The sequence below is a fragment of the Mycteria americana genome, chromosome 3, assembly GCF_035582795.1.
Source record: "Mycteria americana isolate JAX WOST 10 ecotype Jacksonville Zoo and Gardens chromosome 3, USCA_MyAme_1.0, whole genome shotgun sequence".
NCBI lineage: Eukaryota > Metazoa > Chordata > Aves > Ciconiiformes > Ciconiidae > Mycteria > Mycteria americana.
The window spans coordinates 3821221-3849189 of NC_134367.1; the positions used below are offsets into that span (position 1 = coordinate 3821221).

Here is a 27969-nt window from a genome sequence, read left to right on the forward strand (position 1 = left end):
TCCGCCCTCAGAGGGCGGGCGCGGGCGGGGAGTGGGCCTGGCGGGTCACGTGAGGGCCCGACATCCGGGAAGGGCCCGTGAGCTTCCGGCCGGCACCGCTCCGCCGGGCGCCTCCTGGGAGCGGCGGGGCCCGGGGGTCCTGGGGCGGCTCGGCGCGGCCGCTGCCCCCCCCTCCGCCGGCCGGGGCTGCCCTCCCCGGCTCACCCGGTGCCCTCCCGCCCCGCTCCGCCGGGCCCCCACGCTGCCCTGCCCCTCCCTTTGTCAAGCACCGAGGGTCTCCCCTCTGTCAGCCGCCCCCGGGACCCCTCCCCGCTGGGAGCGGGGCCCCTGGAAGGGCAGCGGCCTTCTCAGAGCGGGGGTTGTGGTATCGCCCCGCTCCTCCCTCCCTTCTCCCCGCATCATCCTTCCACCCCCCCCCGCCCCGGGACCGGGCTGGCGCTCTCCAGCCTGCCAGGAGAGAGCTTCACCCCTTGGGGTTTGCCCCCGCCTGCCTTCGGTGGCATCGTACAGGGCTGCCCGCCGGTTGTAGGCCATCCCGAGCTCGTCCCACGTTCTCCATCCCGTCCCTGTTGGTGTTGCTGAGGTTACCCCTGTTTCCCCAGCAAGTTTTCGTGGCAAAGGCCTCGCCAGGCCCGTTCCCTTTGCTAGCCAGCATGGAGTTCGCGGAGCTGATCAAGACCCCTCGAGCAGACAACGTCGTCCTGCACCGCCCTTTCTACCTGGCTGTGGAGGGCACTCTGTGTTTGACTGGCCATCATCTCATTTTTTCTTCACGGCGTCAAGATAATGCTGAGGAGCTGTGGCTGCTGCACTCCAACATTGATTCTATTGAAAAAAGGTATGCCTCCTAATTTCCCTGCCTACCTGTGCCTCATTGTGTGCGTTTCATGGGTTGAAAAGTGGTTGTCAGGACTGGCTCGCGCCTCAGCTGTCTCGAATCCTGGTCTGGAGAGGAGAAAGGACAGGCAGTTAGCGGGCAGGGCAGAATATTGGCACGGGCAGGTTGGTTCTCATTCTGTTTGCATGTTGATATTTGACTGTTGCATCTTAAGATTTTTTTTTCTTTTTGTCGTATATAGAGTTGGAATTTTTTATGTTTAAACACCTTTGTCACCAGTACTCTGTGTTAATTGTGCAGTGGACTTCATCAGTAGCTCTTGAAACACTTTATAAAGGATGCGTTTCTACCACCATTCAACGGAGATGGAAGCCGAGGCGCTGATGAAGTGATTTGCCTTGGGTCACCCAGCAAAACTGATGGTAGAAGTGGACTTCGCACTTTCTCAGCCCCCGATCGGTCTCCTACTGCTCGACAGTATCATCCCCTTACTCCTGCAATTGCTTACGGAAATCAGTAACGCTTTTTAACAGCATAATCCTTGTGGGAACGACGTGGGAAAGCTGAGTTGTAGCTGCAGCACTCCATTTTATTCTTGCCCATCCCCTTTTTTTGCGGACTTAAGAGATTAATCTCCTTACCATCGCTTCCGTCTGCTTTCCGTGTACCGTTGCCCCATCATGTTTCCCTCGTTGAGTGGCACTCCCGTCTCACCTGGTCACGTCTTCTGCTTCCTCACCTTGGTCCTTTTTCCAGTTTGCTCATACTATTTTATTTTTTTTGTTAATTACAAAGTCAGTCCCCCTTTTTCCTTGCCTTTTAAGGAAATCCAGAAGAATAGATTTCCTTTCTGCCACCAAGAGTGGAGAAATCAAGCAGCAGCAATTAAAAATATCAGGTTGCCTCAGAATCTGAGAATGCGTGAAGTACTGGATGCTGATTAAGTTTGTTCCCGTGTTCCTGATTTCTCTGAGCGTTTCTGAGAAACGCTGCATCTTGGCCTGAGGGTGGAGAGGAACAGAGTGGTCAAAACCTCAGGAAATCTGTTCCCATCTAGTACTGCTCAGTCATCAGGGTGGTTTGGCCTCATCCTCCTTACTGCTTGTACTAAACCAGCCATAGCTCCGATTTGAAAATTATTCTAGACAAGCTTTTCTTTCTTTTTTATTTTTTTATGAGCTTAGTTGCAATTACAATGTAAGTTAATACCAAATGAGCAAGGAACGTTTTAAGTCACGGTGAGGGAGTAGTGCGTTGCTAGCTCAGTACATGATTTATAACAGAGTTCGCTACGTCTGCAGATACTCGCAGCCCTTATCGCCAGCCCTAGTTTCTAGAAGGTCTCTGGAGCACACCTCCCTCTCCCTGCGAGTAGCTTTGCGTGAGTGTAACTGCAATGAAGTTTTGCCATATAAAAGGGTAAGAGTATATTCTCAGTGCTGGAGAGAATGGAATAACAAGGCTCTGAAACCAATAATGGTTGTAGTAAGGTCCAGTTTGGCACTACTTCAGGTTATTAGTGCACAACAACTGTGACGTTGTGCTAAGTTCATAAAATCTCTTCTCCCACTTTCATGATATGAGTGTCTTTTGTACAAAACAGTGCTTACCCTAATTATCAGATGGTCGTCAAACGGCTTCTTAAGGTTTTGTAGCTTTTTAAACCATTTAAATGTGACCTGTAGGGTTTGTTGAGAAGTGGCACAGTCTCTAGTGATCTATGGTCTTTTTGCTTAAAGAAACGTGGAAAGGAAACGCAGCCCTGGTGATGCGTTGTAGCTGCACTGTGTTCCTACGTTGGGGATCTGTGAAATAGCACTGCAACGAGGGCAAACGATGCACAGACTGGCTCTGCTGGAGTTGCAGAACTTTTCTGTCAAAACGCCTGTAGTTCTTCCTTCAGCACTACCCAAATTCCAATCGGTTCTGCACGTTAACCTTTGTCTGCACAGAAGAAATAGGTAATAACCTTTCAGCTGGAATAATAATTGTAAAATAAATTACAGGCACCTTTTGCAGCACAGGTGAAGCAACCCAAAGCTTAGCAACAGGTCTCTTCTTGGAGCGTGTGCAGCCCTGCCCTTGTGCATGCGTGATCTAACTGAGGGTCTGAAGCTTGGTCCTTCAGGTCTTGCCTGCTTCTGCTTCTTGCATTGCCCTTGGCTGCTGCAAGCACTGCTGTGGTGTACGAGGAGACTCGGACGCTTTTCCTTAGTTCACTGCTTTGTGAACTAAAATCTACAGCATTTCTGAATGCTAGTGGCTAGTTAACGTAAAGAAAACACTCGGTTTCTGTTCAGGCATCATCCTTCTTTCAGGTACGTAAGGAAGACTGGAGAGGGTGTCTGTGAGCTGTGTTTGTTTTGTAACGTAGAGCTTTTTCTGGGTTGACGTGCGTTGTAACCAGCAAGACCTTAACTTCTCTGAGGTCTGCAGAGCAGATAGCTCCATGGCACTGCAGAGATTGGAAACCAAACTTTCTTGTTAAAGACAAGGGAGTGTAATGTAGCCAGAATGAAATGTTATTTTAAAAATTAAATTAAACTCAAGTGTTTTTAGCAATCCTCAAAGTTTCAATGCATTCCTTTAATGAAACTGGAAACTTCCAGTACTATCAGAAAATACCTGAACATACCTTTTCTCTTTCATCTTTTAAAGAAAAGCTGGGAGGAAAACCTTCTCTTTATCTTGTAATACTTAACTCAGTGCCGTATCACAAGGATGGAATTAAAAAAAAAAGTGGACCACAACTTGCAAATACCAAATAAAGAGGTGGTTTTGTTTGTTTATTTTTTTGAACAATGATATTGCAGACAAATTACTACTAATGGAGTTTTGTTTTGTAGGCATGTGTTGTGGGAAGAGCTATAATACCTCATCATACCTTAGAAGATCCTGTTCTTGAGAGACTCTTTCTTCATGTCTTGCTGTAGGTTTGTGGGCTCATTGGGTACCATCATTATAAAATGCAAAGATCTGCGAATTATTCAGCTGGATATACCTGGAATGGAGGAGTGTTTGAACATTGCTAGCTCTATTGAGGTAAGAATTCATAATGATAAATAACATCTGCGTTCTCAGATCTTGATCTAACCTCAACCTTAACAGCTTTTTTTCCAATTAGGAAGGCTTTCATCGATGTTCTGGAAGGCAAATGAGAATTGTGGGATATTTCCTTTCAGTTGTTTAAAAAAAGAAAACAAAAAAAAACCCCCTACTTGATCAAAGATCTTGCCATAGCATTTGGGAAGATGAAGCTCAGCTTCATTATGCTGGAGCATGAGGAGGCAAAACCAAATCAGACTGGTTGAGTTTCGTGTGTCTCAAACAACATTAAGTGACTTCTTGAGTTTAAGCTCTGTTAGTAATCAGGTAAATGCCACGTAGGATGTGTCCTGTTAGTTATACCTGTTCAGCGTACATCTTTCTCATCCTTTGGTGTGCTGTTACATACTGTAGCCTGCAGAAATGATACTCTGTGTACAAATCCCCAGCTGCAGTTAGATTGTCTTATCATCTGTTTTTGTTTGTGCTACTGGTTTTTATGTATGTTAAACTACTCCGCAGGTGACTTAGTGTTTCAAGCTTAATGGCTGTATGCTTTTGGGTGGCTTAAGTTTGCATCGCCAATATGAGAGCAAAACACTATTTGCTGTATGTTTTTTGGAATAAAATAGCAGTTTGAATGAATTAAGTAGCTGTTCATTTCTCTCACCCACACAGGCGCTTTCCACTTTGGATTCTGTTACTCTCATGTATCCCTTCTTCTACCGGCCCATGTTTGAAATCATTGAAGATGGCTGGCGCTCTTTTCTGCCTGACCAAGAATTTGAGCTCCTCAGTTCAGTGGTAAGTTGGATCTTGAGGATTTGCACAGGCACTCGGATATACTTGTGCAAGTAGTTTGTGAAGTATTTCACCCAGTAGTGTCTGGACTGGAAATCCTGGATGGTAAAAATAGCTGTCCAGTGCCTGGGTGGAAAGTGAGTATTGTTCAAATATTCACTCTCTAAACATCAGGCATTTCTGTGCTAAATATTCTTATTTATCACTTGTGTTTCACTGTCTACAAGTGGAGTTTTGAGGCCTATTTAAAAGTTATCTGGGAGGACATGAAGGTAGGAAATGTTTTTGTCCTTTGGGGATGGCCCCCCGTACTGTAAGAACAAATTTAAAATTGCTAAGGATTTCTTAGCTCCCTAGGAAGATGACAGTAGATAAAGATGCCCAGTTTGAAACACTCTTCACTCTGGTCCGTGTTGGGGAAATATTGGGAGTGTTCAGACAACAGGGAATTTCCAGTTGTATTCTTCCAGATGCCATAAGCATATGTTGATATTATTTTGGTACCTGTAGGGTAGGAATTGTTCTTGTGGCATTGCCTGTTGTATTTGTTATTCAAATTTCATTTTAGAATGCTGAATTTGATATAGTGGGAACTGGCTCGGTTGCAGGAGCCTACCTGTTTTAATAGTGCCTTGGGTTAGCATCTCTGTGTTCCAGGTCTTTGTTTCACATTAAATATGTCCATTTGCTGCATCATCTTAGGTTTCTGAGACTACATCCATTAGTACAGCATCAAAGAACATTGATTTTTTTCTTTTTTTTTTTCTTTTATCTGCAACCCAGCTTGTCTGCAGCATTTATCACTTTCTGTTTATGACTAATAACTGAATAACATGATTAGCTTGACCAGATTCATGTGATGAAATCACTGGAAAATTAAAGGAGTTCAGGGATCTTTCTATTTTTGTCTCATAATTGGAGTACTCTCACATGTCCCATCTTCATCTGCTGTCAAAAGACATACAAACTGACCTGTTTATAATAATTAGCACCACAGTTTTGGTTTTAATTTCAGCTGGGGAAGTCAAATGTGATCAGAGTGTTCTCCTGTTTGGACATAAAGCAGCAGATGCTTTCCCAGCTCGGCAGAGGAAGCTTGCAGGCATTTCAATGGGAATCGAAAGGCCAGAAGCTAAAGTGCTCTCTGGCGAGAAGGGAGGACGTGTGAGAGCAGGATTGAAGGCAGCAGAAGGAAATCCCTCAGAGCTCAATGAAAGATTGCAGGAGATGGTTCTGCTTCTGTTTAAGATTTGCTTTCTATGTGCAGCTGAAATCCTTTTTAGATTTCAGGAATCGAATGACTTGTGATGTTTGTATTTACCAGCACACAGATGCAGGTGCTAACGTGAATCCATTGATATGCTGCTTTTTTTCTTTCAGAGGTTTAAAAGTGCACTGATAGCTTATTTGTGGATCTCTTGGCTTTCTGAACATATGCTCCTTGGAAGGCTTACATTTAAAAACCTAATTACTTTATAGGGCTATGTTTCAAGGGCAATAATTAATTTCTTTAAAATATACATGCCTAACAGCTGTTGATTAATTCTTGGCTTTTAACCCAAAACTTCAGATGTAACTCCTTTCTAATGAAATGGTGGCAAAAGCCATGTTCAAATGACTTACATTTCCTGAACTAACAGATAAATATATTGTTGACCAAATATTTCTTGTACATAATTAAACTTTATGTGACAGGCTAGAACAAGTAAATGGCTGATTTTTTTTTTTTTTTTCCCAGTAAGTCAAATGAGTGAAATTCAGAAGGTTAACTCCCTCTCCATTAAATCATCCATCTGGATCTGTTATGCCTTACCTTCCCCAATATGGTAACAACTTGTCAAAAACTGCATTTCACCCACGCTGCAGCTCTAGTAATGTATTAATTGCACATCTTGGCATATGTTGTGCCAAATGTGTTTTTTTCTCCCAACACACGTACCCCCCTTGTGTGAATTCACTCCATTACATTGATCTGACAAAGTGTCATCTAGCATTGCCCCTAGAATTTGCTAGCAAACACTCAAGCACTCTACCCCTGCAGCTCAGCTCCAGGATTAGGGAGGCTGCTATACTATCACAACATTCTTGCATTTAGTCCACGAAGGTGTTAAGGGAAGAACTGTTAAGGCAAATGACTTCATTTGATTTAAAGAAATTGGAGGAATTAAGTTTCGGTGGGCTGTCACGTGCTGATGGCTCTTGGCATACGTGCTACCTGTTTATTTTCTTGGGAATAACCTACAGCACAGGTCAGCAGGGCTTTCGTCAAGTGTCTTTCCATGAACTGCTGTTCTGATAAATCCAACGTATCAACAGGAGTAGTTCAGCTGAGAATTAAGTCATACGAAGAAATCGGCTCAACGTTTCACTAAATGTCACAGCAAAAACTCCACGGTGCCTACAGGCTCCAAATTATTATACTGCGAGATGAGACTTTAAAGATACTATAGACAAATATATGAATGGAGTAAAAGGTGCACAGGATAGTTAATGTTTGCTTATCCAGCTTTTGGTTGTGTGTGTTTGTGGTTTTGCTTGAAGCACAGGGTAGTACATGAGATCTGGATTGGTTACAGTTATGTCGGGTGAAATGTGTGAGAAAAAAAAAAAATCATACTCTTCACTGTACTACTGCATAAGCAGTGAGTGGCTGAATGGAATTCGAGTATAGGCAAGGGGTTTCATATTTTTTCTGAGGAGTCGGAGAAGAGCTAAGAGGTTTCTCTTCTGCCAAATTCTATAACTGCAGGATACTGCAAACTCTAACTCTGAAAATTCAGTTTCTTCTTAAGTGTAGAGGCCCTGATGACTTTGTACACTAACAGTATAATTAACGTGAAGGTGTTTCATTGGCACAAAATTCACTTTCTTAATTTATTCTTTTTTCTTCCCTTCCATTTTCTTGTAGGAAAGAGCTCAGGGTTATGGACAGTTCAGCTGTGCTTTATCTTCTGTACTGGAGCTTCTTAAAAAAAGCTGATTTTTCTGGTTTGGGCTCACTTTTGCAATGGTGTGGATAGCCCGTATTTTGCTCTTATCAGACAAGCATCAATCTTTGCTTGCATCTGTTGTTATGCTTCTTGTCCACGCACAATCTGTTGCTCACAGGGCTTGTTGCCTTCTGCCTGTTCCTTGGGAATGGCCTCTGTCATTGCTGCTTTGCAGGATCCTTCAAGCTCCATGCTGGTTTCTTGACTTTTCTTTTAAGGCTTATTAGTAGAGCTTCAATTGTTTCACACTGTGTTGTGGAAAATGACCTCTCCTAGCAATTATAAGTTTTAGGAGGAAGGATAACTGTTATTTTAGCCTTTGAGTAACATTTGAAAATCAGTATCTCTAAGCAAGTACTAGGGCAAGAAAAGTAGAAATGTAAGAGTTAATCCTGTACTGTGTTTAAGAAAATACTTCTGACTACTCTCTTTTTTTCTCTGGAGTCCTCTCTCCTTTCTGCTTACTCCCCCATCCTTTGCTGCTTCTAGCCTTAACTGGAATTAACTTTTTTCTGATTCCCTAAAGTACAGATCTCTTGCTGGGAGAAGTAAATGTTAACTTTATACTTTCTCAGAGTTTCACGCAGCATACTTTTCTGGTGATGTCTGAAGATGAGGTCCACCTCTTCTCTTTCAGTGCAGTCCTTACTGCTTCCTCTGTCTGCATCTGCTGCTGCACATAGTTGAACTGCCGTTCCTTCGCTCTTCCAGTTAGTAATGGCACATTTTTCTTCAAAATTGCAGACGTACCCCAAGCAAAAGTCAAGAAGAGACTTGCACTGGTGGGTTTTACTATCATCTTATTCATGTTAGAGCATATTTTAGCAGTCTTGAAGCTGGCATTGCAGAGGTTAACTGGATTTCTGCAGAAGTAGCTGTGCTACAGAAGAAAAATGGTGCTAATTGCTGCCGCGTTCCTCTTCCTTCCCATGTAACGGTAAATTATAACTGGATGACATAACAGTATCATCTGTCTCCTGTTATAAATGGTGAGGCGAGGAGGTTATGGGTAGAGTTAAATTACCAAAGTGGGAGATAAATCAGGCCGATACTCTTCCATTCCTTTTCATACTGGTGATATCAGTGGCAGCCAGTCTCTCAAAAAAGCACACCGTGGAGTTCTGATTTTGCCTTCTCTACATACTATGTGGCAGTAAGGTATTTATCAGTTCTATTCTATATCCGTGCATATCTTTTTCATTGTAAGCAAACTGCATACCATCATATGAAATCTGCCGTAATTTAACATAGACACCCCAAAAAGGTATAAAGAAATATCATTGTTGGTGCATTAAAACCATGAGCCGTGACCAGCCAGCCTCCCTTATGTGATCCAGAACTTCTTTCATTTCCACCTATGACGTGATTGCTGGAGGCAATTTAACTTTGCATCTGGGAGAACCTCTGCTTTTTATAAAATGTAGATGTTCAGAGAAGCTGTTTTGAGGCTAATGAATAATGAAATAAGCTTACAACAGGGCTGGTGCAAGACTGTTCAGATAGGCTACTGAACAGAGGGAGCAATTGCTGTTCTTGACGATGGTGATACACACAACGTGTACCTTTCCCAGCGTCTTTTTCTTAGGCTGCCACCAAAAGGGACAATTTTGCTGTCTCCTACGCCACACATCCGGTGCCTTGGATCTACTGCTGATGAAATAGTGTTGTGAATCAGATCAGCTTGTTCATCTGATGGAAAGACTTCATTGCCAGAAAACCTTTCTAAATCAATCCTAGTTTTCCATTGGATCAGTAAGCCATTTATATAACCAGGTACCAGTCAGGAGGTGTAAGGCAAGAAGAGGTAGTAAGCCTCTGGAAGAAAGGAAAGAGGAAGAGATACCTGTGTATTTAATGCATGCTAAACCAACCTTCCTGAGTTGACGTGGGTTTTTTGTGTATTCTGTTACTGCATAATTTAACTGTCATGCTCTTCTCTTACTTCCTGTGATACCTGCTTTATCCCCCTACCTTTTTGTCTAGCTGCAGCTTTCTTTGAGCACAAATGAGCAGAGTTTTTTATGGCACCTGTATGAGGTATCTGCCTGCTGCAGTGGCACGCAAATGCTTCACTGTCTGTACTGAAAACACCTCAGCTGAGGAGTTACTTAAGGTCTTGTTTGCTTTCTCACACCTGTGTCATGTCAGTGCATAGGAACTAAAAAAAAAAAAAAAGATACCTTGGTAGCAGCTGCCTGTTCCACTTCAAAAGGTTTTTACATTACATTTTTTTGTGTCTGGAGCTTTTACAGGCAAATTTGACTGCTATTCTGCTGCTACTTTTAAGAATTTAATGCTGCTGTTAAAACATGTTGTAGAGCCTCCTGGGTCATTTTCCCCACCAAGGCTTCTGCCAGCAGGCTGTGTTGGACACAAGGAATACAGAATAAGGGTGCACTGACTGAAGATGCAGCCAAGCCACTGTCCTGCTATTGAGGACCGTGAGTTCAGTTCCCTGCCAAACTTTAGGCAAGGTTCTGCTATGTGCCCCTGGGGAAAATATATGCCTCATGGCCATTTGATGTACCTGGACGGTGTCCTTAACGCAGCTGGTACTGGTGTGGTACCAGCCCAGAAGCAGTGAGCCCTCCATGAAGGCTGGGTTCGTCCAAGGCTGCAGTTAGGGCAGTGTCAGCTCTTCCAGCCTGGACTTCAGTAAGCGAGGACTCTTCGTCAGTGAGGCTGCTCGTTGACCTTTGGTTTTGCCTGAGATGGAGCCAAGTCCTGTGTCTGACCCTGGGTATCAGATAGCCTGAGCTCTCATGCCAAGTGCCTGCGAGGGTGCAGGGTGCCAATATTCAGCACTTCTTTCACAAGTGTTTGGCTGTTGGAAACTGAAGAACTATATAGCAGAAGTTCACGGTGAGACCTTTGGGCTTAGATGCTGTGCTGGTTCCAGAACGTGCTTTAGGAGGAACGGCTGTACTGGTTTACGTAAAGCAGAGCCCATAGAAAAGAACCAAGCTGGAAATGTTAAATTGCAATTTTAACCTCAAAGCAGTTTCATCATCTGGAGTTGGACACTCTTGGCTCTCTTGGCCTTCTTTCTCTTGTGGACAGTGTTACTAACTCTGCTGTCAGCACAGACAGGGGTTTGAGCCTGTGCTACCTGCATCTAAATCAACCTTTTTTCCTCTAAATCTGCTGATGTAGGAATACATTTCTATTCTGGGGTCTCCCTGAGAGAGAGGCATACCATGCTCTTACTTCCTATGAGATTGAAGCTATCTGCAAATGCAGTAAGTTATGTTGTAGTGCGTACTGCAGACATGCTGTCTGCTGTGTCTGTGAAATAATTAAAAGCCACAGTCACCCATTTCTGACCACGTGGGCTTATTTTGTGCTGTTTATTGAGGATGTGGATAAACCAGATGGGGAACCGTTGTTCAACAAGTCCTGCACCTCAAGAACCGGAGCCACCGGACCATTTCTTCCGTTGCTTACGAGCTTTATCTTCACGCTGTATAATGAGCTACTGGGAGCTGCTGCAACAAGATATTATGATTGCAGCAGCATCAAGAGGTGTGGGAAAAAAAAATAGTCTGTCAACAGACCTATAAATGGATACTAAGAGGACTAGGCAGGGATATACCTTCTAATAGCTGTAATACAACATCTGAGAGGTAGGGGATGAGGAGTGCACTGCAGAGAGTGGCCAGGCTTGTTTGTTCTTGAATAGCATCTCTTTTGCCACATTTTTGTTGGAGACCAGATACAGTGCTGGATTTGATCTGACTGATTAGTGTAGCTATGCTATTACAAGGGGTCCAGATTCCCAGATGAACAAAAGTGGGTATGCCAGTAGTGACAACTGAGCTTTCATCTGTGGTGCAAATGGAATAGAGCACCAGTATTACTCTGTGCGTGCTTTATCCTGAATATGGAAGTTCCTCTTCCCTAGTATGTTATGTTGTAACAGTAGTAATCTGTTTTCTCACCCAAAGCCTGTGTACTCTGATCTTTTTCAGACAGACGAATGGCGTCTAAGCTGCATCAATAAGGAATTCTCTGTCTGTCCCTCCTACCCTCCAGTTGTCATTGTCCCCAAATCCATTGATGATGAAGCGCTTCGGAAAGTTGCCATGTTTCGCCATGGCAGTCGCTTCCCAGTCCTCAGCTATTATCATAAGAAGAATGGGATGGTAAGCTGCATTTGAGTAATGGTTGTACCTGAAGGAAGCATGTGAATCTGTCATTTAATGAAAGAACAACTTGTGCTCTAGACTTAAGACAGTTCATGAGATGTTCGCTCCTTTTGTTTTCCAACTTATTAAGTGTATGCAGTGAAACTGGTTCTGGGTGATGGAATGAGTAATCTGCATCCTAGAAATAGCTATTAATCTGCTTGTTTGGGGAGCGTATGTGGCATGAGCTTGCTCACAGCAGTAAGAGCAAGATGAGACTTGTAAAGCCACCGCTGGCACCCTTACTTGCTTTGTCTGCCAAGAGGCTTCATGCTGAAAGGATGGCAGAAACCACATTGTCCTGTCTCTGGGTGGTGGGCTGTCTCCTTCGTAATAGAGTCATGATGACAGCAAGTGAGCCCAGAGCCAGCACCGCTTCTGCTGTGTAACTGTCGAACGAGCGATCAGAACAATCTGTTCTTCGAGCCTGTCAGTATAACATATTTCAGGGTAGCAAATTCTTGCTGTTGCGCAGACTTTACCACCTCCCAACAAGTCAAAATCTAATTGAGTGACTGATACGCTATAATTAAGAAATGCACTTCACAAAGTTGTTGGGTAATTCTTTGTATCTCTTGCTGATGTAACCAGTTCTGAGGCTGTTGGGATGTCCAACCTGCGGCTTGTAAACTTGATCCAGGCTTCTGAGTCAAATGCTCTAATGTGTTCTCACCTACTGTTGCCAAGATTTGTAAGCCCTGAATTAGAGGGCGTCTAGTCTGACTTAGTAGTACCTTTGGGGTTTTTTGCTTTGCTTTAAAATCAGCCATCCACCAACTTCATAACAGTCATGCTTCCTGCTTTTTCTCAGCTTGAATGAAAACCATTGAAGGAAGATTTGCTCGATTATCTCTCCGAATTGTGCGTGTTTCAAGTGTGAAGAATATAATAGCATTTGGCTTGGAGTGCTTGAACTTGTGACAGTAATGCTGTCTGTCACGTTGCTCTTCTGACTTTGAGTTCTCGAGCGTAGTTGGGGTTGCTGACTGGCTGCCCTCACACTTTAGTTATCATTTGAGCTGCTGGGATGCTTTCTGAATTGAAAGGCATTTACTAGAGAGAAGTCTCAGCTCATAAATCTGTGGACCTAAGATTTATTAGTCTAGCCACTGCGTAAAACTGTACCTAAGAGGCATCTTTAACACATGAATGACTCCAGTGTTTTAAACACAGTTGGGAAGAGACCTTAAAGATGACAATCCTGAAAATGTTGGTTTATAAAGGAGCCATCAGCAGGAAGCCAGTTCAGTGGCTCACAAAGATGGTACTACAGGAGTAATTAAAGGGATAAAGCCTTTAAGAAGACATCTGTAATTTAGAAAGTGGCCCGCCAAATGATTGCTCAATTCAAGGATTTCTAATTTGGTTTTTGAATAAATTCAGTCCCTACAAGGGATTGCACTTAAAAGAACTGCAGGATTCGGGGCAAGGGAGAACAGCAGCTGTAGGAAGAACTAGAGGGACGTTTCTGTGCATCAGGCAGTGCAGATCAGGGCGTTCGCTTGTCTGTGTCCAGGCATGGTGGATCGAACTGGAAGCAGATAGAAGTAGGAAGTGTGGTGGGGTGAGAGCTGCACTTGCTGGTGTAATTCCACAGAGAAGAGCTGGACATCCAGGAGGGCCCCACACGAAGATAACTGGCAAAGACCCTTGTCTAAGCTGGTGGAGGGTCTAGAGCACAAGTCTGATGAGGAGCGGCTGAGGGACCTGGGGTTGTTTAGCCTGGAGAAAAGGAGGCTGAGGGGAGACCTCATCGCTCTCTACAACTGCCTGAAAGGAGGGTGTAGAGAGGTGGGGTTGGTCTCTTCTCCCAGGTAACAAGTGATAGGACGAGAGGAAATGGCCTCAAGTTGCGCCAGGGGAGGTTTAGACTGGATATTAGGAAATTTTTCTTCACTGAAAGGGTTATCAAGCATTGGAACAGGCTGCCCAGGGAAGTGGTTGAGTCACCATCCCTGGAGGTATTTAAAAGACGTTTGGATGAGGTGCTTAGGGACATGGTGTAGTGGTGGTCTTGGTAGTGTTACGTTTACGGTTGGACTCAATGATCTTAAAGGTCTTTTCCAACCTATACGATTCTGTGATTTTGTGAATTTTACTGCTGAACTGAGAGAGGAAGCTTTTTAAGATTGAGCTATCTCACTCCCATAAGCATTGTTACAATGCCCCAAGCTGTAAAGGAAAAGAGGAGCATCCTGTGTGAATTTCAGCAGCACGCTTCTCTAGAGAGCCGTTCTCCATGCCTGGCGTTGACCCAGTTATCTAATGCATCGGTTTGCAGTCTACATTTACTGACCTCTAGGAAATCCTCTAGTGAAGGGGTGTCCTTTGCATAGTGAGTTTAAATCTCCATTCTTGGCTTGGAGCTCAAGTGATTGGTGCCTTTCAATCTAAAGTCCCTCCAGTTCCAATGCCTAACTCATGGTTATTTGTCTCTGCAGGTCATGATGCGAAGTAGCCAGCCTCTTACAGGTACGAATGGGAGACGGTGTAAAGAAGACGAGAAGCTTATTAATGCCACGCTACGGCCTGGCAAGCGTGGCTACATCATTGATACGAGGTCCTTGAATGTTGCTCAGCAGGCCAGGGCCAAAGGAGGGGGCTTTGAACAAGAAGTGCATTATCCCCAGTGGAGGAGGATTCACAAATGTATTGAGAGGTGGGTGAAATCACACAGGCTCTCCTCTGTGCTCGGCTTTGTAGGGTTGCATTGGCAGAGCCATGCTAGCTCCATAAAGTATTTGCTGCTGTAAGAAATGGCTGTGTATCCCGTTTCCTGTCAACAGGATCGCACTCCTTTTTTGGCAAAATCAGGGTATGTGGATGATAAAGGTATTTGGCTGTGGAAAGCTGTGTTTGGTTCCTTGTTCTGAACAACCTGCTGCAGGTTTCAGACCTCAGGCAATCTCCCTGTGCCATCTCTTTCTCTGACCATCTATAGCTCCACTCCAGCTTTCCCGCGTTCCTCTTTGCAGTAGTGCACAGGAATGAGCAAGTCCCTTGCCAGAAAATTTCTGCAGGTGAGGATTTGTTCTGTGGCAGTCACACTCCTCTTATCTAGTACTTTTCTCGGGACATCTAATATTGTTTGGTCATTTGGAGACAAGTTACTAAGTTAAATAGACTTTTGGTCTGACGTTGTTCAACTGCTCTTAAGCCTTAGTTTTGGGGAACCCTTCTACATGGGCATGCAGTAATCTTACTACTGGAAAGCAGTTGCTCCCACCATCGCTGTATCGGCCAGCTCTTGAGGAACTAATATAAGGAGTTTCCTGGCTGTTGCTTTTAACTATTTGGTTTTGCTTCTAAAAACTTTGTGGACTTAAATTTGATGTTGATTATTTTACAGGTGGACATAAGTATCAATAGAGAGGAATGAATAAACCACAATATATAAAGACTAAATGTCTCGTGCTATTATTATTTGGCTTTGTCCGCTTTTCTGAGATCTGGTCTGCTAGCTGCATCCTCTGTTACACCTGAGCACATGCTGGAATCAGCATTAAGTGGTGTTTGGTGCCCCTGGAAGGCATAGTATGAAACAAGACCAGAGAAGCATCTGGTTTTACCAGCTGCATGCTGAACACCAGCTTTCCAGGGCTTGAGGACATACTGCAACAACTCTAGAAGTGATATAGAAGTGATATAGAATGTGTTCCCTTCCCCTTCTTTTTCTTACATTCTTAAGAAATTAGGCAACCTAATCTTAGTGTGGTTCTACATCAAAAAGTTGAATCTAGTTTAAAATTTTCTGTGTTACAGTGGGGTTGTGTTCTTGTGATGGATGGCTTTCAGGTTACTGTTGCAGCTCTACGGGTTAAAACTCCCCCAAAACGTCTGGTGTAGTACAGAGAACAAAGGTGCAGCACTTGAAGTGACACTTGCTAATGTCCATGCCGGGTTGCAATCCCATTTGTATTTGGTAACGGGAGTGAGACTATTGAAATACATTTTCCATGGAAAATGTAAGATACAGCTGAACGCACGCAGAGTTTGGGTAAGATAAGGATAAGGCTGTACCCTTGTAAGGCCTCACAGAGCAATTTGTTCTGAAAGGGAAGAGACTACTTATGTCTAAAGAGTGGTATTGTGCTGGCAGTTAGCCATGGCTTGGGATTCCCAGTGAAAACAGGTTTGCTGAATGAGGAGACATGACTATAGGGTCGTACTTTTTGAAATAACTGCATATAAATCGCAGTGCTTTATTCTGAGATCACTGTATTTCTGTAACCGTGTTGTCCTGGTTGCTATGTTACTGCTTATGTTTTCAATAATATCTTGCTTTTCCCAAAGGTTTAATATTCTGCAGGAAAGCCTCATCAAACTTGTGGAAGCTTGTAATGACCAGTCACACAATATGGACCGCTGGCTCAGTAAGCTGGAAGCTTCCAACTGGCTGACTCACATCAAGGAGATACTAACTGCAGCTTGTCTAGCTGCTCAGTGTATTGATAGGTAAAGCTTTTTCTGAAAGCCTTGAGTGTCTTATTTACTGGTTACAGATTACTTGTTAAATACCTCTATTTCCACTTTAAGTATTAGTAACTGGCCACCGTGAACTGTCTTGCTTGTACCCGTGCAAGATACTGTTTCATCATGGTTAAGGAGTGTTCTTCCAGTAAATCGTGCTTGCATTTTTAGAAGTACAAGCCTGAGGGAGGAAATACTGACTAAGAATAGGTATTAGATCATCTAGTTAAGGTGTATTCCTATGTCTGATGCAACAGTGTGCCCATCCGAAATTCTGTTTGGTAGCCTAGTAAAGTGAGAACACAGTCTTTTTAAAAACCTTTGTATTTTCAGCTGAAAGTTTCCAATACCCCACCTCGCCTCTAGAGAGTAAAACAATAGTATTTCCTTGTTTTGCCCAGGAATTGGTCCAGTACTTTTTCCTCTTGAAATTTTTATCCCCATAGTCCTATCTAAGCAATCCTGTTCATCCCTTATAACTGCTTGTGACCTCTTTTAACCTGGCATTTCCTTAATAAATACTGCTGACTTGGCTAACTTGTCCTCAAAATGTCTTCAAACCTCAGGCTAGCGAGCAAAAGCTAGCTGTCAGGTGCCGGGGTTTGTAAGACCAAATGCAAGGGTCTAAATGTGATTGTGGGTTGGGGTTTTTTTTGTGGCTCTGAGAGGGGAAAGCCCTTCTCAAAACTCAGGGAAAACCCTAACTTTTCATACCAGCTAGGGAATGTGTTATACACAAGTAGGCTGAAACGCAGTCTCATTGGCAAAACAGCGTTAATGCATTAAAATATGAGCTGCTGTGCTTTTTAAAAGCACTGGCGGTGCCTGTTTAGTTATTGACTGTGCCAGAAAAGGATTGGTCTTGATCAATAGTTTTACCTGTAATTCCTTCCTGCATGTGTATAATGAGAAAGATCGGTGACGAAACTCTTCTGGCTTGTTGGGACAGTGGACAATTTCATCATTTTTAACCTCAGCTTTGCTTTTTCTGTTTACCTGGAGCTATGGCAGGCCAGCTCAGCATTGGTGCCTGGGGATCATAGCTGAGCTGACAAGGATGGTTCAGTTATATTGGCTGCAGCGGCGGGGGGGGGGATGGCTGGGACAGATCTTGAAGCATCTTAAAGGTCTGGGGCCTGAAAGATGAAAGGGGAAAACAGCGTTATCCTGGTGTGTCCCACTTTGAGGAGTGCATAGCCTTGCAGTTAGCCTTTGCAATTATGCTTGGCTGTTACGCAGCCTCTTTATCTGCCACTGCCTGGGGGGAGGGAGAGAGTATCTGAAGATTATCTGTAGTGTAGAGGGACTGGGTTTGTTTTAGACATAGGACTATAGACAAAGATGTTGTAATGTTCAAGGTATTGATTTTTATGCTTTTTGCTTCAAAAAGCAAGTAATGTGTGCAGGGTTACTTGCTTGGTAGATTGATCTTTCTTACCCACGCTTTGCTGCTTAGATTGGATCTCTGCACAGAAAGAAATACAACCTGCAGTTAATTTCCTTTCTGGGTGTAAGGATGTTAGCAGAAGTGAGACACTGGGTCAAGGTTTGGGAAGAGCAAGGGGAATAAATGCCATTTAATACCATCCTGTCCTTCCTTCAGGAGCACATGGATGAGATTCTGATATTGTATCCAAACACAGCCTGGGATGGAGGAAGAGGGGAGGGAATCAGCTGTCCTGGACAGTCCCCACTGGAGTGTGGGCAGTGACAGCACGTGGGCCCCTGGCAATGTGCAAAACCTTCCTGCCCCAGACTCCAAGCTCCCTCTTCTCCTCACGCTTTTCTGCTGATTTGCTTGTCCTGGCTGGTGAGTGAGAAGACTTGATGCTTGGCTCTTTGACAAGCTTCCTTGCTCAGCACACTAACTCTTCTGCCTTTCTTGGCCAAGCTCTGCCATTTCTTTCTCCTGAACTGGCTTATTAGCTTTTCTTGCAGTAAACCCCCAACTGAGGCCCAAATACAGTTAAGCCCAAATTTGAGCAAGAATCTCACAGTATTGTTTTGCAGAGCATCTGGGGGGGATGATATGTCTTCATTGCAGTGCTTATGGGAGGATTTCAGAGTACTTAGCAAAACCATAAATGACACAAGCAAATTTTGAGATGCATTTCCATGCTATAACTCAAAGGGGTACCAATTCAAAATAGTGAGAACCACAAAAGAGATTTTGCTGCACGTCTGCGGTCAACATGGCAAAGGTTTGGGATTTCCAGAATGCTTAGCAAGAAACTAAGCCTGAAGTGATGCAGAGCTCTAGTTAGTGTTGGTGAGGATCCAGGTGGAGAAGGTGGTATGCTTCCATGCAGGGTGGGGAGTAAGCTTATGGGAGGGAAGAAGGGGTAAAGAGCCCGCAAAACCGCAGCATTGTCAGGGTAGCAACACTGGTGTCCATGACATGCGTTGGCATCCATTGGGATGCATGTGTCCTTGGGATGTGTTCTTCTCATTCACACTCTTAATCCTTTCCACCTTTTTCTTTCACAGGGAAGGTGCATCAGTGTTAGTCCATGGGACTGAAGGAACTGATTCGACACTCCAGGTGACTTCTCTGGCACAGATTATCTTGGATCCAAGGTGCAGGACCATACGTGGCTTTGAATCTCTTGTTGTGAGGGAGTGGCTGCAGGTAAGAAATGGCTATGGACAAAACAGCAATCTAGTGCAGTGACAGCTGTATTGAGAAATAGCCTGAGAGGCAGCAAACAGGCTGGGCCTTGTTGCAGCCCTGCTAAGTGTGAATGGCTTTTGTCCTAAGAGCAACATCATTAACCGAGTCGTTTGTACCTCTGGCACTCCGTGGGGCCTCTGCCTCTCATAGTAGTCTTTTTGGGTTTGGGGAACTGCCTGGTTTGTGTGCTCAGGGCGAGTGACTCTTTTAGTCTGAACACTGTTCAGACTAAACCACAAAACCTTAGTTCTACTCTTTATACTCTTGCAGCTAATATCCTCAGCCTGGTCCTTTGGTGCACATACACCAGTTTGTTCTTGGTAAAATCCTCTGATCAAATACAGTGCTATTTATATCGCCTGCAGCTAATATCCTCAGCCTGGTCCTTCGGTGCACCTACACCAGTTTGTTCCTGGTAAAATTCTTTAATCATATACAGGGCTATTTACATAGCCTGAAAAATGCAGCAAAGTTGGTCAGGGTTGCTAGCAATTTGTTACTGGATGCTTGACAAAATTACGGTTGTAGAAGAGAGTAGTAATAGCATAGCTGCATGAACTAGCTCTGAAGTCTTTTTGCTGCATGTACTCGCATCCCATTACTTTGTGTGTGATGCTCTCTCTGATTCTTATGTGTAGGCTGGTCACCCTTTTCAGCAGCGCTGTGCCCAATCGGCCTATTCAAACAGCAAGCAGAAATGGGAGGCCCCAGTGTTTCTCCTCTTTTTGGACTGTGTGTGGCAAATCCTTCGTCAGTTCCCTTGCTCTTTTGAATTCAACGAACAGTTCCTCATTATGCTGTTTGAACATGCTTACGCTTCACAGTTTGGGACTTTCCTGGGAAACAATGAAAATGAAAGGTGGGTGAGGATGTTTGCTTTGAACCCTTTAAATATTGGGCTGTATCTGAAAAAAAAAAAAAAAGTCTCTTGGTTTGAAAAAGGGTGAGGGTGCTTGTGTGGTCTCCTGTAGCACAGGTGAGCTGCTCTTGTTGCAGTTATGTAGTCTGCTGCGATGTTAGGGAGCTTGTCCCTCTTACAAGTGGGACATTGTGACTAAAGCAATTTGTGGCTTGGTCAGGAAGTTGAATTAGTCTTCTCCAAGTCCAAGCTAATACCTTAGACTGTCCTTTCTGTTTCCTTGTGTGGCCTTGAAAAATCTCCACCCATTACCAGTTTATATAGTCTCTTACGCAGAAACTCTTTCCATAAAAGAAAGTAGAGTTCAACAGCTGGAGTTCAACAATGACGTGAGTCATAGCTGTGGGAAGCAAACTTGTCCGTGTGGGCCTGGAGGAGAAGGTCAAGGCAGTCAGAGGCCAAAGCTAGAAAGTCTGGTTCTTACCTTAACTGTCAGGGAGGAACATGACTCTCTAGCCTGGTGGTCCCAATGCCCCCAGGAAAGGAAGGCTTTGGTTTTTGCATCATCCACTAACTGCTGAAAATGGAAGAGGTTCTTTCAGAAGGATCTGCCTGCCAGTTACACCTTGGCAAAAGTTTTGCTTGTTTGGCTACGAGCGTCATGATCAGGTTTGAGGTCTTTTTGGCCATGCAGTAGTACAACTTCAACAGAACCAAAAATCCCTCCAGTCATAATGTGTGATTTGGAGAAATGTGAATTGGCAATCCGCACTGGATGCGGTTTTGAGCGAATGCTATGAGTTCTCAGGTGGATGCTCGTGCAACTTGGAAAGGAAGCAGCTAGGACTGCATTCTGCTGGAGTCCACCTTGTCAGGTAATGATAGGCCTGTGCTGAGCTTGCTTACAAGCTTGTGGCGTTTAAGGTACTTGAGCAGACCAGCACCTAGCTTCTGAATCCTAGCCTGGGTTAGGTGCTGTGCTGTACCAGTGGGGCAGCTCTAGGCATGCCCTGAGTAGGGCTGCTGAGAGTAGTAAACAGGGTGCAGCCTTGGAGGACTGGAGCCTCCCGTGGCAGATGGCAGCTGCGAGAGAGGTTTGGATTCCTGTTCTGAACTTGGCAGTTCTGTTCTCAGGACTCCTGACTCCAGTAAGACCATGTCTGATGGTCTCCTGCTTAACTGAAGACCACTGAATGAGCAGAAGGGAAAAACAGAACTGATATTACAGATAAGGCAGGCAAGTTAAAGCTTCCTATAAACCTCTCTGCCCTTAAAGTAATCTTTGCTTAGAAGAGACTCTTCTGTCTTCTGCAGGGCTGTTGAACTGGTCATCTGCAAAACGAAGTTAGACTTGAAACCATTAAGATGAAATTTGAAAGAGTATTGAATGTTACATGTAATAACCTGCCTGTCACATCTGAATATGTCAGCCTGTGAGCACAGAAAATGTTTGAAGTCTGATGTTAATCTTGAGCTGTCTGAAGTATTCACAGGGATGGTGAATCTCCCGCGTGGGTGGCAGTTCAATTTGCTAGTGCAAGCAGAATGAGGTTTGCCGGAATCTAAGGAATAGACCCCGGTGTAACTCCTGGAGGTGGGTTTGACCCAGGAAAACAGCACTGCTTTCTCTGTGCTCTGATGCTTCCTGCCACCAGAGGGACCTAGTCAGACGTCCCCATTGCACAATTCCAGCAATAGCACTGCTTTAATGTACCGAGAATTGCACTACAATCCTTCCTTGATGCAGACCTACCACACCTCCCAGCTCTTTCTTAACACAGGAGTTGAATCCCTTTCAAAACCTGTCCGTCGAACCATTTTGAGGAGGTGACTGATTCTTCATCTGGACAGAAGGCACCTAGCTTCCACCCAACTTACAACTTTCTCCATCTTTTTTTTGAAACTAATTGTAATCGGCCAGGTTGAGTAAATTGCTTTAGGTTTGCACCCTGTGCCATGTTGGTGAGAGGTATTGAAGGGATTAACCTGAATTGTCTGGGCTAGTAGCCCATGGGAAAGCTTGTGGCATTCTAGTCTGTGGGGTTCTGACAAAACAAAATGAGTCTGTACAGTGTAAAAGTGGAAGCTAACTTGTTCCTATGGGTTTGTAAGGTCTAAACTGAAGCTGCAGCAAAAGACTATGTCCCTGTGGTCGTGGGTGAACCGGTCTGAAGAGCTGAGCAAATTCCAGAATCCTCTTTTTGAGGCCAACAGCCTTGTCATCTGGCCCTCCGTTGCCCCACAGAGCCTGCAGCTCTGGGAAGGTAAGCCAGGCTTGCTTTTTGTGTTACAAGCAATATATATTTTGTGGCTACTTGTAAAGCTTCTTAAGTGTTCACTCCTGTTGTCTCTGCTCCGTGCTTAGTCTGTCTCAGCTGATGATGATCTCACTCCCTTTGAAATATGTTCCAAAATATTTTTGGCATGTGCCATCCCCAGAGGCATAATGCTTTCTCCTTCTAAGGCTTGGTGACAGGCTACTCTTTGCCAGGGAGCCTTACTTGTGCCGTTTAACTTCTTAGCACAGTACTTCTGCAGTGATAGAGCCTAATCTATAGATGTTCTGCAGGCCTCAGGCTTTTGTTCTCTATCAACCAAGACTTCCCTTTCTCCATTACTGACCATGTTGGCCAGGATAATCTGTGTGCAGTAGGTTCCCTGCTGCAGAAACTTTCTCCATCCCGTGTATGCTGAAGAGTTAATTAGTGAAGCAAGCAGGCTGTCATGGCAGGGTGGAGACTGAATATGGATTGGTCTGATCAGTATATGAGAAAAAAGGAATGAAAACCCCTCGTTTTTTCTTTATTAACCTTGTTTAATAGAATGGTGAACTTGGAGAGGTTCCATAGAACGGAGAGGAGGGTCAGTATTTCTAAATGCTATTTAGGGGGGAGGGTAAGGAAAAAATGCGTAAACTGTATGCACATTACTTAAGAGCTGATGGAATATGAATAATGTTTCCTCCTTGTAACAAGAAACCCTTCTGACTTGTGCCGTCTCTGGGCTTTTAGGTATCTTTCTTCGGTGGAACAGGCCTTCCAAGTTCCTAGACGAAGCCCATGAAGAAATGATCAACATCATAAAATACAACAAGGAACTTCAGGCAAAGGTTAATGCATTGAGGAGGCAGCTAGCAGAGATGGAAACAGATGATAGAATGCAGGAGAACCTGTGAGCTGGCAGGGCTTTGCCTCAGGTCTTTCCTTTCCAGTCCCCTTTACATTAAAGACTAAACAGGGGAAGTGCATGTATTGCAGAGCCCTCTGGGTACAGTTGACCCTCAGTCCTCCCACTGCTGAAACCTTCACTTCACACTATATACCTCCCTGCTTTTTGGGAGGGATTTTTGTTTTGTTTACAGAAGACATACACAACCGGGCATAGTGTCCTCTCTTGGCAGCTTTTCTGTCTCGAAATTGTGTACAGTGTCAGCAGAAGCTGGAACTCTTACCTCCACCCAACTGTATGGATGACCAGGATGGGCCAAGAGACAGGATGTTTCAAGTTTATTTTGGACTTTTTCTGGTTTTGTTGAACTCTCTAAACGCTCGGCAGGATTAAAATACGAAGTTATGTATAGATAAGTAAAGGCATTTTGTCTGAAAGCACCTTTTCTCTCCAAGAGTAAGTAAGGCAGCTTAGTTCTTTAGTTTCCTAGAAAAACTAGAAAATGGTATAATTCAGCTACAGGTTCTACCAATCTATATGATACTCTCAATAGCCTTCACATCTAACACTTGGTTTTTTGTGTTAAGCATTGGCTTGGGAGCAGTAAGTTGAATACCAAACCAGAGCAAGAAATTTCAGTGCAATACAGAACTGAAGTAGGGATTCTGCTGCTAATGTTTAAGCCATGACCTTCAGGTGGAATTGTCCCTCATGGACAAATATCTCCTAAGGAATAACAAACTACTTTTATTCTACCTGGAAAACGAAAAGGTTAAGTAGTTGGTGGAGCTGTTCACTTGCAAAACCGTGGCTCAGAGCTGTCCTTTTAACTAGAGCCAAGCTGCCCTCTTGAAACTTCGGACTGCGCTGTCTGTTTTTGTACATTTGAACAGGTTCACAGCATCGCTAGGGTGCAAGAGCAGCACTTAATCTGCAGCTCAACAAAACACTTTTGCTCCACCTGGTGCGCTTTTTCCTCTCATGCTTTTGCTATATGTTTTGTGACACATCAAAAGCAGAAGTTGGGAGTTAAGGTGATCTAACATATCAGGTAGCTGCTGCAGATTAAGAGGCCATCACACTACAAAAATGCTCGTAGTTTAGATCATTTGTAGCTGGTAAAACTGCTTAAAGACTTTAGGGATAAGCTTTTTTCCAAGTAACTTTGTATTTTGTAGCTGATCTTTGTGTTTCTGTGGCTGCAATCTGCTCTTTTTATAAAATCAGAGTTTTTGCTAGAGATTTTTTTTCCTCCTTTAAAAAGACAGATAAGAGTGAGTCTGAAATATTAACTCACCTAGACACTTGTTCAGCTTGATTCCATTGGTAGCTGTACATGACTGGGAAGACTTGAATTAACAACAGCGCATGTGGCTGGGATTATCTTAAAAGGCGCTTGCTGTTAGCCTGTTTCTGCTGAAATGAATGGAGCTGCGTTAGGTCAGTGTTGATCTCTTTGGAAACTGTTGAGCTTCTGTGACACTTTATGCTCTTTTGGAATGAAGCTGCCTTTATTGAAAAGCCACTTCACATAAAGACAGATATATGTGAAAATGCAGGATCTTTAGTTGTCACGGAAGCATCTGGAGAGTAATCTGCAAAAATCATGTAACCACTAAATATATTGTAAGTTCTGTAACCAGGGAAGCTGTATAAAATTATGTGATAGTCATTAAGTGCTACCTTAACGCCATTTGCTTCAGTCCTTATTTCCTTAATTATTTTCTTCTTGACTAATCTAAACCTAGTCCTAAAGTCATCTGGCTTAAAAAATAAAAAGATCCCTTTTAAACAGTAGTTCACTTAAGGCAGAAGAATAATTCCCCCTACTTGTAATAACAATTTCTTTTTAGGTTTGGAGAGCAACAGTCTTGTTCACTAAATCAAGTCTGACGTAGGGAATGCTTCTCAGGGTGGCTGGTGAGCTGTACTGCATAACAGGGGAGGCACAAGTTGGCCGTGCCTTCCTCCCACCTCCAAACCCTGGCTTCTGGAGCTACCTTCTGGGTATATTGCAAATGTAAGCTCTAAAAATTATTGCTCACCCTTTAAAATTATGTCTGTGGGATCTGCACCTGCCTGGATGTTGTATCCCTATCCAATTCAGAATTTCTACTGTTCCTGTACATCTGAAATACATTATCACTAGCCAGATGGGAAGGATTCAGAAGGCACTATTTTCCCCATAATAGACTATACATAAAACACACTTAAAGGTTATGCAATTTCCTAACATAGTAATTATGTATTGAGCTAAATAATAGAGAAGCAAAGAGGTTTTTTTGATCTAATTGCCTGGCTGCTCTAGTCTCTCATGCAAACTGCAGGCATCTGAGGAAATTGGGTAACCAGCTGTGACAGCTAACAAAAGGCAGAAAATTCTCTCTGAGCTGGCATTTTATCCTCGACTTGTGTTTCAGGACTGAATCCACATCCAACTGCTGTGTGCTTGCCTTGGCTTAGTGGTAGTGTGGATCACAGCCTTCATGTGAAAACGCTAGTGTTGTTCTGAGCAGCCACAGCAGTTTCTTCCCCGATTCCTTTGCCGTGCATCACCTTGTAGTCACTGCGAACAGCAGGAGCTGGAGGCTTAAGTTAACCCGCAAATAATCACCTTCAAGAGACGTTACCTGGAGCAGCCCTGCAAGGTATTGCACAGTGATGGGGTTGAGAAGATGTGTGGACCCTTGCAGGTCCTCCTGGGAGAAGACAGTTCACAGACCTCTTGTGTCAGGCTAATTGCACATTCTCTTTTAACCTTTTCATTCCCAGTGCTTCCCCAGGCTCCAGTCTGGTGGCTACTGGTATAATACACAGCCAAGCACTCCAGTTCTTTGCTTACCTGCATGTCCACCATATTTATTCACATATTTAATATTGATGCTGGGCTTGCTTCCTCTTAGAGGGGGATATCTGCTGGACTCTGCCCCATGAAGTCACTGATGCCCTGTTTGCAGGTTACCTGTGTCTTCCTGAGCTGTAAGCACTGTGGCAGTGCCCGGCTCTGGCTCTTCAGTCTGACACTGCCTTATGCTCTTGCTGACACCCCTGCTTCTGCTCTTTTGCACATAGCTATTTATGTAATAAGCTGGGCACTGAGGGCCCCCTTCCCCAAACTCTGGGGTCAATCAATGCGGATGCTCTGCCATTTACCAAAAAAAAAAAAAAAAAAAAAAGGGAAAAGGAACTAACTTGCACAGTTTTCATAAGGGAATATGTACCTTCAATATTTTGATTGTATTGATCTAACTCTTGAATGTGGCGACCGGTTTAAGTGCACTATTGTCCATGTTGCATATGATATAACTTAAATTGCACTGTACAGCGTATTGGCGTCTAATGTATGCTTTGCTAAAGCCTTGGAAAGTGCTATCGTGTACAGGTTCCTGTAGGAGGGGAAAATGTCTATACTAGCACTCCCTTTTTTTGTAACTGTGTGACATTGACTAGCACTGTGTGATGTGTGCTACCTACCTGCTAACTAGTACAAATATAAGTGATGAGTGCACTTCTGTCCAAACATCTGGAATTGCTAATTGGACTTGGCTGCTGCATCAGTCTTGATTTTTTTTTTTTTTTTTTTAAATGAAATAAGTAACAGGGCTGGGAGTTGTGTGCTATTGTTAGATGTATGCTGTATGTGTACAGAATCCCAGCCGCTGTGGTGTTGAATATATTGCAAAAAAAAAAAAAAGTAACAAATCTGAGAGAAACTATCACGGTTCAAATTGCTTAGCCATTTGGGGGGAGAAAAACAGATACAAAGTGGCTGTAAACTTTGCTGTAGATATGTTGAGAACATAGAAATGTCTGTTCAAATTAAAGCCTTGAAGACTCTGAAAAGTACTTTAATTACAGTGCTGAATCTTCTTTATTAGTACTGCCTTCACTTTCCATTGGAGGGATGTGTGTGTCACTTGGATGCAAGCTCTTGGCTGAAACTTTTGTTCTTTTCAGCTCGTGCGTGTTTTCTTTTACAGCTGAACAGGGGCAGTGGTGGCCGAGGAGGGGTTTGTGCTGCAGGGTTGCACAGAAAGAAGAAGGTTGAGACCCTGAGTCTGTGCAAGGCTTGCAGAGCTCTGCTCCCACGGCTTTGGTCCTTTAACGCCAGCTCTGCATATGATGGATAATTCAATTAGCTGAGATTTTATACTTGTATTGAACTCTCTAAAGGAAGGAAGGCAGATGTCTTCAAAGGGAGAGTGGTTCGGAGTGAAGCAAAACCTTGCAAGAAGTCCATCAGTAGACCTGGGGTCACGGTTACCTATTGTTTTTTAAGACAGGTGGGGTACTTTGGTGTACTTGCCAGGGGAAGGAGGAAAAAAAAAAAAAAGGACAAACAGTTGTTGGAAAACAGAGGCTGTGAACCATGGAAACTCCTGGATCTCTCCTGGCCGGTGGGATCACTGGGCTGTCTGTTTCCCTGCGGCATCGTTTGTGGTTTCTGCAACTCCTCTGGAAGGTGAAGAATTTCTGTGGCTTTTGGCATTTCAGCAGATGGAGACTCTGGGTGTGTGTGCTGCCCTGCAGCTTGTGCGGTCCTGTATGATAACACAGTGAAGGGTGCTGAAGGTTTTGATGTGAAAAGATTGATATTCAGTCCCTATTTGTGCCAAATATTTGCAGAAGTCCCAGCTGAAACAGAGCGGGTCTATTTTAAAATATTTTTAGCTATAATCAGGCAGCCTGATTTGGTGCAAGCTTGCTTTTTGGAGGGGAGGGGAGAAATAACTATCTGATCAAGTGTTGAAATTTGGTTTTAGTTAACTTTCCTTATGTTTTTATTTGAGCATGGGTAAGAGGGCATCATTAGTCCCAACAGTTTAAAACCAAATACATAAAGGCTCTGGAATATTCAAAAGGATATAAAGCCATGCGTTGGATTCAAACGCTCTGGAATATTCAAAAGGATATAAAGCCATGCGTTGGATTCAAACGCTCTG

At 43.8% G+C, this 27969-nt stretch overlaps 1 protein-coding gene across 2 annotated transcripts; it reads left to right on the top strand.

Annotated features, from left to right (window-relative positions):
* The first annotated feature begins 58 nt into the window (after nt 1-58).
* Nucleotides 59-23578, top strand: MTMR9 (myotubularin related protein 9). 2 transcript variants are annotated; one of them, XM_075497695.1, is made up of 10 exons: nt 59-838; nt 3772-3880; nt 4562-4687; nt 11643-11816; nt 14300-14517; nt 16152-16313; nt 18816-18957; nt 19638-19858; nt 21971-22122; nt 22870-23578. In XM_075497695.1, the coding sequence occupies exons 1-10, from the start codon at nt 654-656 to the stop codon at nt 23031-23033; spliced, it is 1653 nt and encodes a 550-aa protein (XP_075353810.1). In that variant the 5' UTR covers nt 59-653; the 3' UTR covers nt 23034-23578. The 2 variants fall into 2 exon arrangements, with proteins under 2 accessions (XP_075353810.1, XP_075353811.1); XM_075497696.1 differs by having other exon boundaries at nt 699-838; nt 3685-3880.
* Nucleotides 23579-27969: the final 4391 nt, after the last annotated feature.